General features: G+C 34.7%; 1 protein-coding gene across 7 annotated transcripts in view; it reads left to right on the top strand.

Moving 5' to 3' along the window:
• Window positions 1-17,948, top strand: part of QKI (QKI, KH domain containing RNA binding) — a 163,725-nt gene extending 145,777 nt beyond the window's left edge. The window contains exons 5-8 of one of the 7 annotated variants that reach the window (XM_032162084.2): window positions 5,041-5,128; window positions 6,487-6,786; window positions 9,746-9,820; window positions 13,733-17,948. In XM_032162084.2, coding sequence (XP_032017975.1) covers window positions 5,041-5,128; window positions 6,487-6,786; window positions 9,746-9,820; window positions 13,733-13,749 — 480 coding nt within the window. In that variant the 3' untranslated portion in view covers window positions 13,750-17,948. Of the gene's footprint in view, window positions 1-5,040; window positions 5,129-6,486; window positions 6,787-7,696 lie in introns of all 7 variants that reach the window. The other 6 variants (XM_032162100.2, XM_058435662.1, XM_032162090.2 and 3 more) reach the window with 6 other exon arrangements.
• The last annotated feature ends 660 nt before the right edge of the window (window positions 17,949-18,608 follow it).

The raw sequence follows: 18,608 nt of genomic DNA on the forward strand, positions 1-18,608 counted from the left end.
TAATATTTTCCATACAAATACAAGGGAAATATTCGTCTGCCCAATGACCCAGCAACTCTACTCATAGGTATTTATCCAAGATAAATGAAAACTTATATTTGCAAGGAAGCCTTATATGAGAATTTTCAGAGTGGCTCTGTTCACATATCCAAAAAGTAGAGACATTCAAATGTCTGTAGCAGAAGAATAGATAAATAACATACTACTCAGCCATTAAAACAGATGAACTACAGCGACATGCAGCAATATGGATGAATCTGACAGCTGTCATACTGAGGGAAAGAAATTGAGCACAAAAGATTATATATGCCTTCATTATCTGAAAATCTAGTCTAGGCAGGTTAGATAGATGGTTAGGGCTTGAGGTACAAGGAGACTTTCTGGGTTTGTGGAAATGTCCTGTGTCTTCAATGGAGTACTATTTAGCCATAAAAAAGAATAAGATCCTGTCATTTGCAACAACGTGGATGAAACTGGAGGTCATGTTAAGTGAAATAAGTCAGGCACAGAAAGAATCTTCACATGTTCTCACTTTTTTGTGGGAGCTAAAAAAATTAAGACAATTGAACTCATGGAGATAGAGTGTGGAGTGATGGTTCCAGAGGCTGGGAAGAGTGATTGGGAGGGCACAGTGGGAATGGTTGATGGGTACAATAATATAGTTAGAATGAAGAAGATCTAGTGTTCGATAGCACAACAGGGTGACTACAGTCGACAATAATTTATCGTACATTTAAGAATAAGTATAATTGGATTGTTTATAATACAAAGAAAGCATAAATGCTTGAGGTGATGGGTACTCCATTTACCCTGATGTGATTAATATGCATTGTATGCCTGTATCAAAATATCACATGTACTTTATATATACATACACCTACTGTGTGCCCACAAAAACTTAAAAAAAAAAAAAAAAGGAAGAAATATCGTGATTGGATATTGCACTTAAGACCTTGGGAGTCCACTGCATGTGAATTTTGCTTCCATTTTTTCAATGATTCTTGAATATAGGGAAAATATTTAGGAAATCAGAAGCTATGAGATTGCGGATAATCACTTGAGTTCGGTATTACAAAATATGATTTTAATGACCCATTTTACAAATGTAAAAGTGTTCTGTCTCTGTAGGGTTGCTCATTCCCGATCAAGGTTCTGCAGGGTACTTTGTGAACTATCTGGAGTTGACAGGATGCCCTGTTTGATCAGTTGTAATTTTTGAGAAAAAAAGAGGTCAGAAAAACTGGTCTGAAGACTGGCTCATAGACGCTCTAGAGCCTCTAGACTGTAGAAGAAACTTAGTTTTCTCATCTGAACTTATATTTGAAAAAGAGGTGACATATACCTTCAACAGTGTTTAGGCAGGTACATACTACCAAATCTTATTGTCAAAACCACGACAGTAACATTGAAATAACCACTTCGATGTGAAAGTAATTCTATAATTAACCCTGTTGTCTCTTTCTTTCTTTTTTTTTTTTTTTTTTTTGGAGACAGAGTCTCGCCCTGTTGCCTAGGCTGGAGTGCAATGGCGCGATCTCGGCTCACTGCAACCTCCACCTTCCAGGTTCAAGGTTCAAGCGATTCTCCTTCCTCAGCCTCCTAAGTAGCTGGGACTACAGGCACCCGCCACCACGCCCAGCTAATTTTTGTATTTTTAGTAGAGACAGGGTTTCACCATGTTGGCCAGGCTGGTCTCGAACTCCTAATCTCATGATCTGCCCACCTGAGCCTCCCAAAGTGCTGGGATTACAGGCGTGAGCCACCGTGCCCGGCCAGCGAACCCTGTTGTCTCTTAAGACACACAAGATCATGCTCTATGAATACAGAGTGGTGGGGAGTAGTCAGGACATGAGGGTGAAGCCCATCCTGGACTGAGACCACCTAGAATCAAATTCCAGCTCTGCCAACGAAATCCTGTGCATTTCTGGGAGGCATTAGTGTACCCTGCCAAAATGTGGCGGTGATCTGGTGTAACATACCATCACCTCCAGCAACACCATATGGCAGACTACACCAGGATCTCCTCCTATGCCGCTCTTATTTTTATTCTCTTGGGGTGGTCTCCTGTTTTCATTATCCTGCACCCTGCAAATTACACAAGTGTGCACACACAGTGGTGATCACATGCATTTCTTCCATCTTTTTCCTCTGTGGTTTTCTCCCTTGTTTGACACTCCATTGCCAAATAATGAATAGTTATTTTGCTATCCAAAAGGAGCAGTTCAGTGCCAACATGTTTTCAAGCACCTGTCCTTCTGCAGGAGACTCTTCTTTTATCTTTATTTCCTCTTCGTTGGAAGTAAATTTGTCCTCTTATTTGCTGACATTTTCAAACTTGTACCACTTCTTTCTCGCTATGGTAGATGACTGGAGGTAAACCTACTGCTCTTCTTTTTCTTTTTTTATGTAGAGTATAATTTATAATACTTTTGGTATTCCATTTTTATATATAAATTTAAATTTGAAACTTTTGGTAAGTTTTCATTTTCAGCTGACTAGTTTTTAGCAAATAAGTTTAAGAAGTTTTATTATAATGGATTTGATTCTTTTCTAATAGTAGCTTACTTCGTTTTTAACAAATAATTTCTGTATCTTTCAAAGATCATACTTAACTTTTTGTATATCATTGTACAAGTTGATAGGAGTCAAATTCCACAGGCATGCAAGTATCTACTCCCTGTAATCTGCTGCAAAGTAGGTTTTTAAAAAGTTGGCAGTAGCACATCAAAACATTGTCTTTATGTTTCACTCATATTTTTCTTTAATTCTTGTATTTACTAAAAGCTCACTGAACAGTTCTGTTTACTATATATTATAGTATACCATTCACCATTGTAATGCCAAAAACAGAATTTTGTGTGTCATTACAGCTATGATAGAAAGGAGTACTGAGAAGTCTGTGTCCTGGTCGTCCTTCCCCTTTTATGAATCAGAGGAACAAAACTATATCAGAAAATTGTTTCATTGTGTTACTTTCATTGTAAATATCACAAAGTCATGTAAAGTTACTGGGATTTGATGATACATAAAAGCGGGGGGCACTTAGTTCTATCTCTACACAGACTTTGATAGATGGACCCTCATCTACTGCTTGCTTTGACTGTGGCTAAAGTTTATGTTGGACTTAGACATTTGGGATTTGGAAATAAAGTTAAAGACTTCTCATACCAGTCACTTATAACTTCTAGCAAATAACTTGAGGGTGGGCTGTAGGAACATGGGGTTAGGCAGTGGTAACAAAGAAATAAGCCCTATTCTCATGGAGCTTACTTTGGGAGTGGTGATACTCAACAGACTGTAATTTGAAGTAGAAGCAATTAACTTTGTCGATAGGTTCTTAGAGATACAACTTTAAACAAAATGAGTATATTGCAGCCTCTTTTTTCATCAATGTTATAATGAAACCATGTTGAAAGCAATGGCATTATTGAGGACCTGCTGTCCGTCATTTCACTTAAAGTTAGTTTTGAAGAACGTATTGACCACGTTAAGTGAGGATCTACTGTAATCTAGGGATGGCCCCTGGAGAAGGAAGGTAGCATTTAGGTTGAAGTTTGTGGGGATGAGGATAGGTAAGATTTGGAAAGAGAGAGGGGCAGAGCAGTGCACAGGGGAGCACTTAGGATGGAGGAAGTGGAAATATGCACAGAGATGAATGGTGGAGAGCAATCTGGTTTGACTTAGGATGTTACTTACATATCTGTGTAAAGTAGTAGATTAATGGGCTTAACTTGAGAGGATATTTTGGGACCAGATTATAGGCAACTAAAGTTTTTTATATTTTTAGATAGTAAGAAACCATGAAAGTGTTTTGAGACAGAATGTTGAGAAACATGATGAAAATTGTGATTTGGGCAATTAATCTGGCCTTTGTGTAGAGATTGATTGGAGAACAGACACCATTAGCAACATGTTTTAGTAGTTTGGGTGCTATGCCAAAAACGACTGGAACAGTGAATGAAAAGAGTGGGACTAATTCAAGGTAAATGGGGTGGCCAAACATTTTGATGATTAGAGACTATCCTGATTTACGTTTGAAGCATGGTTATTATTAGTGCCCCTTTTTGCTTTTAAATGTTTTCTGCTTTGGACAATAAATCATATGGTAACCCTAAAGATAGATTGCTGTAGCATTCATAGCACTTGCTAATTAGATTCAAAGGAGACAGGGATGGTGGTGTAAGAGAGCAGAATATACGGTTTTTTAGAAGTTATTATTTCACTGAGTTTTCCTTTTTTGAAGAATTAAGCATAAAATTTCCTTACCTAAATTCTACAATCAAATCTTGTATGTTTAAAATTCTTTGTGTGCACGCACGCACGTGTTTGTGTGTGTGTATTTAACGAACACATTTGAGTTTTGGAATATTCAGCAAAATGATAGTTGCTGGCTGTGTGCAGTGGCTCACACTTGTAATCTTAGCACTTTGGGAGGCTGAAGCAGGAGGATCACGTGAAGCCAGGAGTTTGAGACCAGCCTGGGCTACAAAACGAGACCTTGTCTCTACAAAAAATAAAAAAAATTAGCCAGGCATGGTGGTGCATGCCTCTAGTCCTGGCTACTTGGGAGGCTGAGGTAGGAGGATGGCTTGAACCTAGGAATTCGAGGTGGCTGTGAGCTAGGATCATGCCACAGCACTCCAGCCTGGGTAACAGAGCAAGACCCTGTATCTAAAAACAATAAAATTAATTAAAATAATTTTAAAATGATAGATGCTGAAGAGAATATGTTTAGTCTTATCTCACATTTTCATTCATTTCTATTTAGAAGTAAAGCTTTTTAGGAGAACTTTAATAAATCGGTGTAACTGACAAAAATTTACAAATAGAATATGCTGTATATCAACATGCCTTCACTGAGAAAACAGAGAAAGCAGGCTCCATTATGTTAGCACCTTTTGGTTCCTGATCTTTTTTTCCCCTTATTAAAACAGGTGACTGTAGTCACATGATACTTACTTTAAGGCTTATGTGTAGATATAGCTATTATATTTGTGGACAGTCTCAAATGCTTTCATCTCATGTGTTTTCCATGTATAGGCAGAAGGAGAAGACAGCCTGAAGAAGATGCAGCTGATGGAGCTTGCGATTCTGAATGGCACCTACAGAGATGCCAACATTAAATCACGTAAGAATGAGCTCTGAGGCCCAGGGTTACTGCTATCTGTGTTGTTTTGTCTACAGACTTTTTTCCTTTTTGCAACACAACACAATAATAGTTCATATAAAGTGAACAGTTAAAGTAATTCTGTCACTTGATATGGGACTGACAGTCCTATTTTTAATGCTTTCATGAATTGAGGACACTCTTGATTTTATTTTATGTCAGCATGTTGAAGTTTTAGGTTGATAAACTTACATTATTTTAACGAAATCTCAATCTCTAAATTCAAGCGTTTAAGAAATTTTCTGTTTGGTTAACTACAGATGTAAGGCTTCCAGCTTACCTTGTTAAATTTATGCAAAATACAACATATTGAAAGCTTATTTTGAAAAAGTGAATCCGAAGTGTATCTGAATGAAATGACCCTCTGTTGAGTTCTGTCCTTTCACTTTGCTTGCATGTTTTCCCTCCAGTATTTTTCCCTGTTGATTTCATATGTGAGTTCACAGAGATCAGTGGGTGATAACTCTTTTTCCGTCCTAGTTTTGTTTTTATATGTATCTGTGCATGTTTTTATAAGCCATAAGAGGATAGCTTTTTTATGTTTAAAATGAAATATTATGAAATTTATATTCTGAAACAACTTAAGATTCATACATGTCATTTATATGAACATACCATGTTTAAATTACTGATTATTTAAAACACATAGAATTTTAAAGTTCTAGCCAGATTTACAAGATGTAGGCAATCTAGTGGGTTTAGAAGTAGTTACTTTACAAATTGTTGACATTAATTTACTCATGAAAATGTGAGTATATCATTAATAGGAATTTAGAAGTAGGGCTTTTTAAGATTTTCTATGACGTTAGTTCCTAAAGATGCAGGAAATGTACATATATACCTAGTGGTTACTTGACTAAATGCAATAAAAATTATTCCTTCTTTACTTTGAAACTAAAGCTGTACTTTAGAAATATACCAAAACTGAGTTTCTGTGGACTCCGATTACAAATTATTTTTTAACATCTGTTAATGCAAGTGTTTCATTGTGCTTCTGCATGTACTTTAGTCTTATGAAATCTTAAAAACAGATATATCAAATTGTATGAACTAAATATAACCTATTTAATGGTGTCATTCATTTTTTTACAATGGCTTTTTAATTTTTGCATATTCTTAATCACATTGGGAAAGGGAAGGCTGTTTGCATTTGATTGGTGTGCTTTGGCATTTTTGTGTGATCAGCGCATGTACTAATGATTTCCTTTTATTTTTCTTCTTTCCTGCTTTTTCCTTTCTTTTTCCTACTCCCCTCTCATTTTCCCATATTTTATACTGCTGTCTCTACACTTCCTTCTAAATTTCTTTGCTTACTGTAGCAGCCCTTGCCTTTTCTCTTGCAGCAACAGCCCAGGCTGCTCCAAGGATCATTACTGGGCCTGCGCCGGTTCTCCCACCAGCTGCTCTGCGTACTCCTACGCCAGCTGGCCCTACCATAATGCCTTTGATCAGACAAATACAGACCGCTGTCATGCCAAACGGAACTCCTCACCCAACTGCTGCAATAGTTCCTCCAGGGCCCGAAGCTGGTTTAATCTATACACCCTATGAGTACCCCTACACATTGGCACCAGCTACGTCAATCCTTGAGTATCCTATTGAACCTAGTGGTGTATTAGGTAAGTTCTTCTCCCCATGGGGTTAACAACATTCTCTTTATAAATATTTTTGCTCTCCCAGATTTTGAAATGATTTTATCAGTTTTAGAGAGGCAAGACAAGTTTCCATTAGGGAAGACTGAAAACTAAATTTTGTTTTATAATTGCACCTTGAAATTATTCAGATCCACTTTGGTAACTCAGGTTCAGTTTGGTTGGGTAAATCTGTTGTGTACATTTTAACAACTACTTTTACATTTGACATTACTGAGGTCATTCTGAGTTTTAGGTCCCACCCCATTGGCCTGTCACCTCCATCAGCTCCGCTTCTCAAACTTAGATTTATTTTATCTCACAGGTTTGTGTAATTGTTGGAAAATTTTTAAATTTCTAAGTGAAGGTAGTTTGAGATCTTCATAAAATTCATATTATTGTATGTGTTTTATAATATTCGTGATCACTTAAAATGTCAGATAAATACAGTCATGCATCGCTTAACAACGGGGATACAGTCTAAGAATTGCCTTGTCTGGCAATTTCATCATTTGGTGTACATCATAGAGTGTACTTACACAGACATAGATGATATCGTTTACTACACACCTAGACTGTGTGGTATAGCCATTATAATCTTATGGGACCACCATAGTATGTGTGGTCCGTTGTTGACCAAAATGTTGTTATGCGGGCATGACTGTAGTTGTATTCTTAAGATTTTTCAGTTCTTGTCTTTTGGAGTCCTAGTCATATTAAACAATAAGAGATACTCTTAATTTCAGTAGTACAGTATAGAATAGTTAATAAATACCAAATCACTGAATTCAGAATCTCACTTAAGGCAAAAATTAAAATCATAATATAAACGCTTGGTTTTACATGAACAAAAAGTGGTGTGCTCGAAAAAGACATTACTGATGCCTTTTTTTTATAGAGTGGATTGAAATGCCAGTCATGCCTGATATTTCAGCCCATTGACTTGCTGGATGAAGGACTAGAATACAGCAGCTGTTATAACACGACCAGTCAATGTGGAACAAACTGTTTCTGTGCAACCCCTTTGTTTTACCAGACAAAATTTGAATACTTTTTTCCTGAATTGTATATGACCTTGGTGCTGCATGCATGCTGTTGACTTTTAGGACTTTGATCTTTTAAGGATTTTTTTTTCCAGCATTAATACTGATTTATAAAGATTTGAAAATCTTTAATGAACTGGAGAACACTAAGATTTAAACTCGAAAATTCATTGTTCAAGTAAAGAAAGCCATTATGCTCTGTATGTTATCTGTGTGTGTGCATGCACTCAGGTGCCCTTTGTTTCATGAACAAATACATTTCATTGTACATGTTTTCTGTTTAAATCATTGTATAAAGTAATTGCAGGTCAGAATTATACCACAGAACTGTTTATGAGAGGCTTGTCTCTGTTGCACATTTCTTGAAGCATTTTTAAAATAACATGTAACCTGTAACCTTGTTGTTTAAGTTTTCTTTTCTATTAATACTCTGTCCTGTGGTCCCGTGCATGCTCCTTTTCCCAGAACTCCTCTCTGCTGCACCCACAGCATCTGTTCCCGAGGAGTTATGACTCTTGACTTCCTGCAGGGCTGGGGCTCTTAGCCACCAGCTGCTGTTCCAGCACTTTCAGTGCAAGATCTCCCTGATTTTGCCACATGGAATTGTACTCGTATATGATTACCTTATCTCAAATGAATAAGGGGTGATGGACCAGTTTACTGCTTAGAAATAGCAAGAGGCACTGCAGTAAAACTTGTTTCTCATTGTAAAGCTTCATGTCTTTTGTTTGTTGGAAAATTTTTACTTATAAAAACTTAATTATTAGACTGGTAAAGACCAAAATATGCAGATTTCTAATTGGCATTCATAAGGTTGAATAATAAAAAGTGCCAAATGAAAAAATCTATTATGGTTAATTTCATTTCTTGCTTTGCCACCTAAGCAGTAAAACATGATATTGACCACTTGGAGAACTCAGAAAATTCTTTTAAATTTCTAAGTTATAATAAATTTGCACACAGATAACATGCATGCTATTTATGTCACATCTCACATTAAATTATTTTAAAATAAGCAGTGCCCTTCAAAACAGATGCAGACATGTGTGTTGGTAGTAGTGAGGAGATTGGTATTAGCATCAAGTCTTCATTGATGACTAATTTTTAATTCCCTTCCTTTTATCTTTAGGTATGGCTTTCCCAACGAAAGGCTAAGAATTCAAGAACGGTCTTAACTGAACCCTCATCAGATCTGAATTTAACAAATGCTTAGTCTCAGCAGCCTCCGGGGGAAAAAAGCTTAGCCTAGCAGTCAGTGACTTACTTGCACTTTTTGCACATAGATATAAAGTAAAATTATGTTATTAATTTGGTTTAGTCTGTAATATTACACAGTAATGGTAATTTATAAAGGAGTGTATAGTAGTATACTGACTGCTAAGTGTACTATACTGTTTGCTTTACTAATCACCTAATTCATTGCAGTTCATACTTATTGACTCAGAGTTTAAAACCACAATCTGTAGGCTTTAAGAATTGCTTTTAAACCTTTTTAAGTGATAAACTCTTGAAGTGGTCTTAAGGTTAGCAAATAATTGTCAGTATTAAACATGGCATTATTTAAGTAGTCCTGCTGCAAGAAAGGCACTTCAGTGAATATGTGACTAGTAAAGCTTAAATATGTTTGGATCTAATAGAGCTCATGAAATACTGTAACTTGGGGACTGTAAATGAATGGATAAAATAGGTTAAGGCCCAAGATGTTTGAAATGAATGCAATATTAGTAGATGCATATATACGTGACATATTGTGGTTAATTTTAAAACTACTGTGCCTTAACGTGTTTCTTAAACTTTTGTAGTAAATGAACATTTGAAATCCGTTTTGATAAACCTGCTGTTAATGTTTTTTCCCCCCTTGTGAATGTTTTCTAACTTTGTCTTGGTAATTGCAATTTAACTAGGTGCGGTGGCTACTAAAGTTCGAAGGCACGATATGCGTGTCCATCCTTACCAAAGGATTGTGACCGCAGACCGAGGTTAGTTTAGTTCTGCAGTTCTTGTCTATAAGAAATGCGTTGGGTGTCCATAAAATTTGCAACACCACACCTGATGGAAAAATGTAATTGCTTACCTGCACACAGTTTTTTTTCCTTTTCTAAATTTGTTTGTGATCATTGACAGATTTAAGGGTTGGGTTTTTTGTTTTGGTTTGGTTTTTTTCTCCCTTCATATTTTAACTTATTAAATCTTCTATTATTATGTACTACGATTTATTCATACTAAAACATAAATTAGTCAATTTGGGGAGCTATTACATTTTGATGTTGCCTCAGTTATTTTCATTAATAACTTTTGCTAAAATTTACCTTTTAAAAGTTCTGAAATTTGGGGTTGGTATTGCAAAATGAATTGAACGGATGGTGCTTTAATGAGAGAAGTAAAGGAATATATGCCTCCTGTGTACTTTTGGAGAAAACTGAAGATTTAGTTTCCATTTTTCTTTATAATAAAATATTTGAGCCACTGTATAAACGTGAGGGTGCACATGTCAAGTACTTAGCTAAAATCAGCAAAGTGAGGACTGTGAAGATAATTTTCCTGTAGTTGGATTTTTTTTTATATAAATTAGAGCGTCAATTCCCTTTTATTCTTACATTCTCTTGCCAAAATGGATCCTTTGATTTTTGTCATTTGCTGCTAAAATATATTATCTGAAGGCAAACTGTCTCTTGAAGTTCTGTGGTGATATGAGATCCAGCTGTGTGAATAATAATTTTTGACTAACCTGTGACTGGAAAATAAGTCTTCATTTTTCTCCTTTACAACTTTTATAATTTGTGTCCTGTATATGCCCTTGGACCCTTTTATAAATTATTTTTGCTTATTGAGAAATGATATTTTCGGTTTATTGACATTGAATTGTTTTCTAAGTTTTTCCATCACAAGATAGGAATCTCAAGCATGGTAGTAAAAAAGGATTTTTTACAAGTTTCTATTATGGCACATTTGTTTCCTACAAATTAAATTGATCAAATTCTCAAATATTAGTGGAGGAAAAAGTGCTGGATTTGTACTTCAATTGTACATCTTCTATGAATTTATGAAGGACCTACCTGCTTCATGTGATTACCTTGAGTACTGATGATAAATACTAGACACAGCTGTTGTCCACATCAGAAATAACATGCCTTTCCCAAAGACATTGTTAATATTTGTTTAGCATAATCCATAAAGAATGTCGAAGACTTTTAAACTAATGTATACATCACTAACAGTGATTATTCAGTGAACAAAATAGACCCCAGCTCCGTGGTCGTCTATGAAGATGATACTCCTTGTAAGTGTTCTGTATGAGCACGTCTCATAGGGATGGGGAAATAGTTTTTTTGGAAAGTCACTTGAATTTTAAAGAAACTGGACAATTCCATGAATAATTTGAGGTTTTATTCATACTGCTAATGTCTACAATTGTTCTAAAGAGTATTTTAAAGTAGTTTTTTCCCCCAGCTAAGCTTTCCCTATATGCCCCATTTTAGGAGATTTCTCACCATTTTGCTGTAACACAATAATTATTGGCCTACTTAATACTCCAGTGCCTTGAGATAGTTGGACATATTTGAGGAAGATTTTACTGTATTTGGAAAATTACGACACATTCCATGCATGGATCTTTTGTAGTTACGTGTTTTGATTAGTCCTGTCACTGTTTTTATTTAAAGTGTAGTGTCAGCAAACCGAAATGCTCATTTCTTTTTTAGTAACAGAATACTCGTATACTTATCACTGTATGCACTCATTGGGTCTAAGGGAGTTGTCTGAAGTCCTTCGCTTAAATTATTTTATGATACTACTGTTTTCTCTATTTTTGAGGTTAAAATTATTTTAAAAAATATTTTGAAGAGAAGTTTATTAGTATAAGCATTCATTTAATGCAAAGAAACTCAGCCCTTGGACATATAACCATGTAATTCTATATGAACGTTTAGGAGTACTACATGGTTGACCAATATCTAGTTCTTTACTAAAAGTAAACTCACCTCTTTATATATATTTCAAAACTGAATTTGAAGCCTATTAGAGACCAACTGACCTTTTAGTTGTAATGAACCGTGTGGTCTTGCATGGTGACACACCTGTGTAGGAGGCCGAGACTTGGCAGAGGATGTAGTCTGGGTGTCCTGGTATATGTAAATGGTCACTCACTTCGTTTATATATTCCACACTCAGAAAAGAAGTCAGAAATTTTTCTGAGTAATACAAAAACCATCACTTATATAATTTGTATAAGAAACTTTAAACAGTTTTAATCAAAACTATGAGTAACATCAAAAATGCTTTAAGATTTTATATTTTGGAATACCTGTGAAGTAGTATGACTACATCATGTTAAATATTTATTTTCTTCTATGATTTTGGAGCAGCAATTTTTATTTTAAATAAAATTCCACTTTTAAGAAATTCAGGGAAGATTTGGTCACATTGAAGATACAGTATTTTTATAGTATTTATAAACTGTTCTAAATGATAGACTATAGAAAGCATTTTTGTCATATGAAGGTAAATCAGTCCATTATTTTAGATCATTTAAACTCTGAACATTACACCTTCTGGGCTTTGATTTATGAAGTGGCACAGAATCTAACTTTGCACTGAATATCTTTTCATTCACATCTCCTCTGCCTTAGTCACAATGGCAACAGTACAGAAAATTCTATCAAACCTCAGAATATAGTAGAAATAATTAAGCTGTTGAATGAGTCTTAAAAATTATACTACTGTTAAGTGGACCAAGTTTGGTGAAGCAGATGTGACAAAGGTTGATTAAGGAAGGAGCAACTCAAGGACATTGGGAATGATGACTTTTCCACTTGAGAACTACTTTATGTTTTACTGTAATTTTTAAAATTTTTTTGTCCTTTTTGTTATTTTGCAAAAGAAAATAGTATTTACAGGTGGCTTCTTTTAAAATATAAAAATATAAAGCAGGAATGTATATGAAATGTCAGATTTTATTGTATTTGCAGAGTATTAGCTTTGAAATTGAATAAAGAAAGCTGTTTGTAGTTTTAAAATGCCTTATTGGTATCAATTAGAAATTTCTTCTATTTTTTGATGTACTTAGAGCTTTTTGAGTGTAGAATTTTAAATGGCAGGATTTTACAGTGTTTACATGCAAGTGCATTTTATAAGTGTTCTATATGTGTAAAATAGTATTTTCAACTGGAAAGTGTTGGCTAGTGCAAAAGGCCTGGCCATTTTCTGGTTCCCATGATGTTGCCTACACTGCTAGACTACAGTTTAGTATCGCTTTGTATCATGAGGCCAAGAAGTTCCATGTTGTTTGTAAATAGAATAATTGAAAAAGCAATAAACATTTATTGAACAAAAGAAACCTTGTTTGGCCCAGAGTTTATGTTGAACCAAATGGTTCATAGAATTTTGAATTTCTTTAGATTCATTTCTGTTAATCATCAGTTATTAATAATCACATCCATCATTAATAGTTGCTTTAATGCTTGCATCTCAGAGAATACTAATGCTTAATAGCAGTCAGATACTGATAACTGCACTGACTGTTTAAAAATTCTGTATACCAAACCTATTCATTGTTTTTCAGTTTCCTTCATTGACTGCTACTAACTATTAGTTGTTAGTTGTATTTTATTTCTATTTTTTCTTGTTAACCAGTTTTTTTTTTGTTTTTTTTGTTTTTTGTGGGAGTGGGCTCTTCTTCATTTGTTCAAATCATGATACGAAATTGTCATGATTTTAATTGTATTCTGTAGATGGTGTCAATCAGTTTGTCAGAATTAAACATGCTTTTTTTTTTTATTAGTTGTGATTAGTTTTTCATGTTGTCATTAAGCCGTCACTAGCTGAAACTAATCTCTTCTCTATCTTTTCTTTTCTTTTTTTTGTTTTGTTTTTTTTTGTTTCTAACCACCCAGCCGCCACCGGCAACTAACCTATGACCTTCTGACCTCTGAACTCTTCACCCAATGATGACCTGACCATGCCTGCCTGCTGATCAGTTAACTGGTAATCGCCTTTGCTTGCCTGTCGTCAGTGCAGCGAGCTGAGGCACTTGTCCGTTCGTCTTACCATCTAACCAAACAAAAGACAAAGAAATTGTTGTCCTCCAACTCAGCTTTTTTTTTTTTTTTTTTTTTTTCCTGTTTGGGTGAAAGTGGTTCTAGAACCTGCACTGAATAGTAGTAAAGCAATAAGGCCCAATTCATCCCACAGCACTGATCATCTTTTAATATCCCACCCTAAGCGAACGGTAAGAAGGCCTCTCTTAAGAAGGGGAGACAGATGGCCCTTAACTACTCAATGACAGAGGCAGTTACTGTGAGAGACTTCTAGGAATCTTTCTCTTCTCATAGCGAAGTCAAAGCTCTCTCTGAATGTACTGTGTGATGATGCATCATGCATGAACCTTCGGTCAGGGATATCATTGGTGAAGTGATTTCAAAAAGTATTCAAAATTTGATATGCTGTTTAGTCACTACAGTGCCCTCAAAGGGCAGAAGTTGCAGCCTTTTTTATATTGCCTGCCAAAATTTGAAGTATTAGGAGAAAGTGTGCCATGAGAGAAAAACTTGAGTTTTGAAAAGTAATGCAAATAACAAAACTGCAACACTATTTTTAAAAAGATAAATATCTGAGTTAAAATTACTGAATCTTTATTTTACACCTAAAAAAATATGAGAACAAGGTACATGCATTATGTGTCACATTACTGGGCAAACTGTTCAAGTATTTTTTTTTAAACCTCCCTGTATAGAAAAAAATCATTAAGGATGTAAAAGCCATGCTTGCCTATTGCTGTATACATGTAATGAAATTGTAGATAAAGTGTAGTGCATTGAAACAAATGAACAAAAAGTAGATACTTTTACTATACAAGGGTGCTGGTGCAGAAAAAAAATATATATATTTTTGGAAATGTAGCATTTTATACTTTCAAGTGTTATAAAAAAAAAAAAAGAACAAAGAAACCCTTTATTTCATTAAATGATTTTTTCTGGTGGTTGTCAAGAAACAAAAGACCAAAAGAGCCTTTTTGTCTTTCTTTTTTATTTTTTAAGTATTGGAATAAGTCTAAAGAAAAGAAAGTGCCTTATTTTCCTTCATGGTCATTTAGTCAAGTGTCTCATAAAGATCAGCTCCTCCCTCAGAATACAAGTAATGCATGTTACTCAGTCGCCCAGTATGTGAAAGAAGATATGAGGGAGACAAATGAGTTGATGGTTTGAATTATATGATTTTTGCCACGTTACCTTGATGCAAATTTGCCAAATCTGATACTGTGAAAAGATTTGATAACTTTTCTAATGCCTGACTAGTAAGTTTTAAAACATCTTTCTTTAAAAAAATAGTTTAATACTTTTCATTATTCCAGTCTTCAATGTTAACCCAAAGGATTCTGAGATAAAAATTATGTGTCATCTGAACTTCATTTTGTAGATAAAATTAGAGCTTTGTTTTATTTGGAGAAGGGGGATGCATTCATTTGGTTTTGTTTTTTGTTTTTAATTAATTGGAGATAATAGGATACCTAGCAAATGTTTTCACAAAAGTAAATCTTTGTGATTTTCATTCTAGAAAACAATGTTTTAAATCATCCAAATTTAATCATATGTCTTTATATCATACCAGATAACTGGTGTAGTGTATCCTTTTACTGTTTCAGTAACCTCTGCCTCCCCCACCCCTTAACTTTAAAAGAATGTGAAAAACTAGCATCATAGTGCATATAAATACTCAACCACATTTCAGCTTAAGCTTCTAATTTCTCAAGAAGTTGAAACAGTTAGTTATGTAGTTGAAGCAATTTGTGTGCAAAGCCTACATCTAAACACTTGAGTGAATAATCGTTAACTGTTCAGTACCAGACGTGGCAAATCTCAAGTGACAGTGGACTCCCACCCCAGCTTATCAACTCGTCCCCTCTTCCACACCTTCCCAGCATCACAGTCAGAGGTCAGCAGGAAGCTGAGTCATTACCTTCTTGGTGACCTCCCCCACCATCTTGTCTCACTTGGAAACCGTTGTCAGTTTATTTACTATGCAATAGACATTCATTGTTTTGTATCCAGCTAGCTTTGGTTTAATATGCCACTGCTTTGTCTTTCTGTTACACATACAGTTTTGATTTATTTACAATATATGCTGTGCCATTTTGATTTTTATATTGTTTGGTTGGTTGAATAAATTTGCGACACTCAAACACTTGAGGTGATAGTTGTTAAAAACAATACCAGTATTTGATCCAGTTTCATCTCAACTATGTTATACCTGGACATTTTAGATGTTTATCAAAGGTCTTTTATGGGGAAGAAAGTAAATGTATGAAATAATAAATGTGTGACATTTGTAGGTAATGTTGGCTCTGAACAAACTTTTGAAAACTTGGTTGACAAAATTTTGGATCAACTGAAAAAAAGCATGACTTTTGAAATCTCTGAATGCCTTGGTTCTCAGTATTATCATTCTTTATTGAATTTATTTCTTATTAAAATGTAGTTTTTAAGACTTTTTTCTGACAGTATTATGTAATTTTTTTAGCGTGGGTAGATGGGAGTGTCGCTTGTATGTTATCGTACAGCTGACATGTATTTTTGTCTATTCTTTATTATCTTAGTTTCATGCTATGTATGTACCATAACCAACCTATTGCCTATGAGAAACATGTAAGATAATGTATTTACAGCCATTGTTACAAGTTTATAATGTATTTTTCTATCTTGTTTTATATGTATGTTATATAACATTCAAAAAGAATTTTTTTCTTGATTGAGAAAAGGATACAAAATGCAAAATCCACAATTTTGATAACTGAAAATTGCCAATTGTTTTGCAGTACTTTATTATATTGGGTGTCTTGTCTTTTTTGGGCTTTTAGTTAGCTAATGAATGAATACATTAGACACTTTTGGGTTTTAGTTGGGATTTTACATAGCTTGCATTTTAATTCTTTGGTTCTTTGCTGTTTCTATTAACCCATAGCATTATTTTAATAAATGTTATAATACCAACCTACTAACTCTGGACTTTGTCTGTTTATTAACCTTTATATGTTTAATTAAAATAAACAAATAAAGACAAAAGAATGTAAAGTCTTGAGTTACTGGACTAACCCTGAAGAACGTGACCACAGATAACATAGTGTGACTTGTTTTTATGTTGTTTGTCAGCTGACAGTTTCGCACACTACTGTTAAAATGGCTTTGGTTATTCAGGTCTTTTAGCTTGGGGGCGGGGGCAGGTGTAGGTGCAGTAGAGATGGGAACAAAGTAGCCTTTGTTTGAGGCATTCTTCTCTTGCCACTTGCCTTTCAGCATCTGCATTACTAATTCCACACCTTATTTTTCCTTCTCCAAAATAATCACTGTCTGCTCACAGCATCGAGTAAAAAGATACATTGTAATGGTATATACCTGGAGAAACCAGTTTGATTCTTTGTTGAACCATTTCTTTTAATTTCTGTAAATAAGTAATTTTATGGTCACACTGTAAAGCAGAGAAACTGTTGATATTTTACCTTTATTTAGATTTTTATTTTAACTTGACCTTTTTCCTTTGGAAAGCGTTGAACTTGTTTAGCTAACTGCTCCTATTAGGGGAGCTTAACTTGGGTAAAGCCAAAGGCCCACTGGCTGTTTCTCATGGTGGCCTGAAGCCCCGCTGCTTTCCAGTGAGGAAAAGAACCCTCAGCACGTTACTGAGTTTTCCTCAGGTATTTTTTTCTCTGTCACCTACTTTACAAATACAGTCAGACTAAAACATTAAACAAGAAGTTTAAGGGGGAAGAACATTGGGATTTGAAAAGTTGTATATGATTAATTTCTTGCATGCAAATCAATTTAAGATTTCTTAAATATCTTCATGCTTTTCTTGGCTGGAACTTGGGTAAATTAACCTGTAATTATGAATTCTTTAGTTTAACTAAAGGTGCATTTTTATTTCACAGATTGATAGTTGCTTTTTTCTGTGAAACAGTTCTCCTAGATAACAAAATCCTCAGGATGAATTTTTGCATTTGTAAATAACAATTTATCTTTGTAAATTACATTTTATTTATTTAGAGTTCTAAAATTGAGGGCTGAAATGAATGACATGTAATAGAAGACAAAACTGTACCAATACGCTGTTAACCAATCAGACTGTCAAGGTATTCTCATTTCATAAATATATATACACACATATACATATAAATAATACACAGAGTAGTGTTAGCTGATGTGAGTGATAACAGCGAATCACCATTGAGATGGTCATTTGGATCATGTAAACCAAACCCTGTCATGTCTCTGATGGGAGCGGTGGGTGGTGTACTGTTGTTAGGTAGACAGATCTTTTAACATGCTACTATTTGTAAAAGTGTCCGTTGCCGTAACAGTTCATGTAGTAGTCTGAAAATTCGAAGCTGTCTGTGAAGCTGCTAATATACAAGTTGTCATGGTACCGTGTCACTTAAATTGATGAATTTCTGTGCAATTTACTATTCTCTGAAGCCTATGAATGCAGCAGCATCTCATTTTCAGTGAAGGGTACTTTATGTATAATTATGTCATTGCTACCTTTTATGTAGGAAATGTAAAAAAGTTTTAAAAGGCGAAAGTAACATTACAGATTTTGTTTTTCTACAGGTTACAATATTATTAAACATGAAACTACCAAATTCCTAGAATAGTAAAATTCTAGAGTCAGTTGATTGATTGAAACTATTTGACAAAACAATTGAAAGTTGAGCTTTCAGTCAAGAAGTTGGTGAAATTAATGTCCTTAAACTTTTCCTTTAGGCAAAACGTCAGGGAA

Source organism: Hylobates moloch, unplaced genomic scaffold (assembly GCF_009828535.3).
Source record: "Hylobates moloch isolate HMO894 unplaced genomic scaffold, HMol_V3 SCAFFOLD_2, whole genome shotgun sequence".
NCBI classification, from domain to species: Eukaryota; Metazoa; Chordata; class Mammalia; order Primates; family Hylobatidae; genus Hylobates; species Hylobates moloch.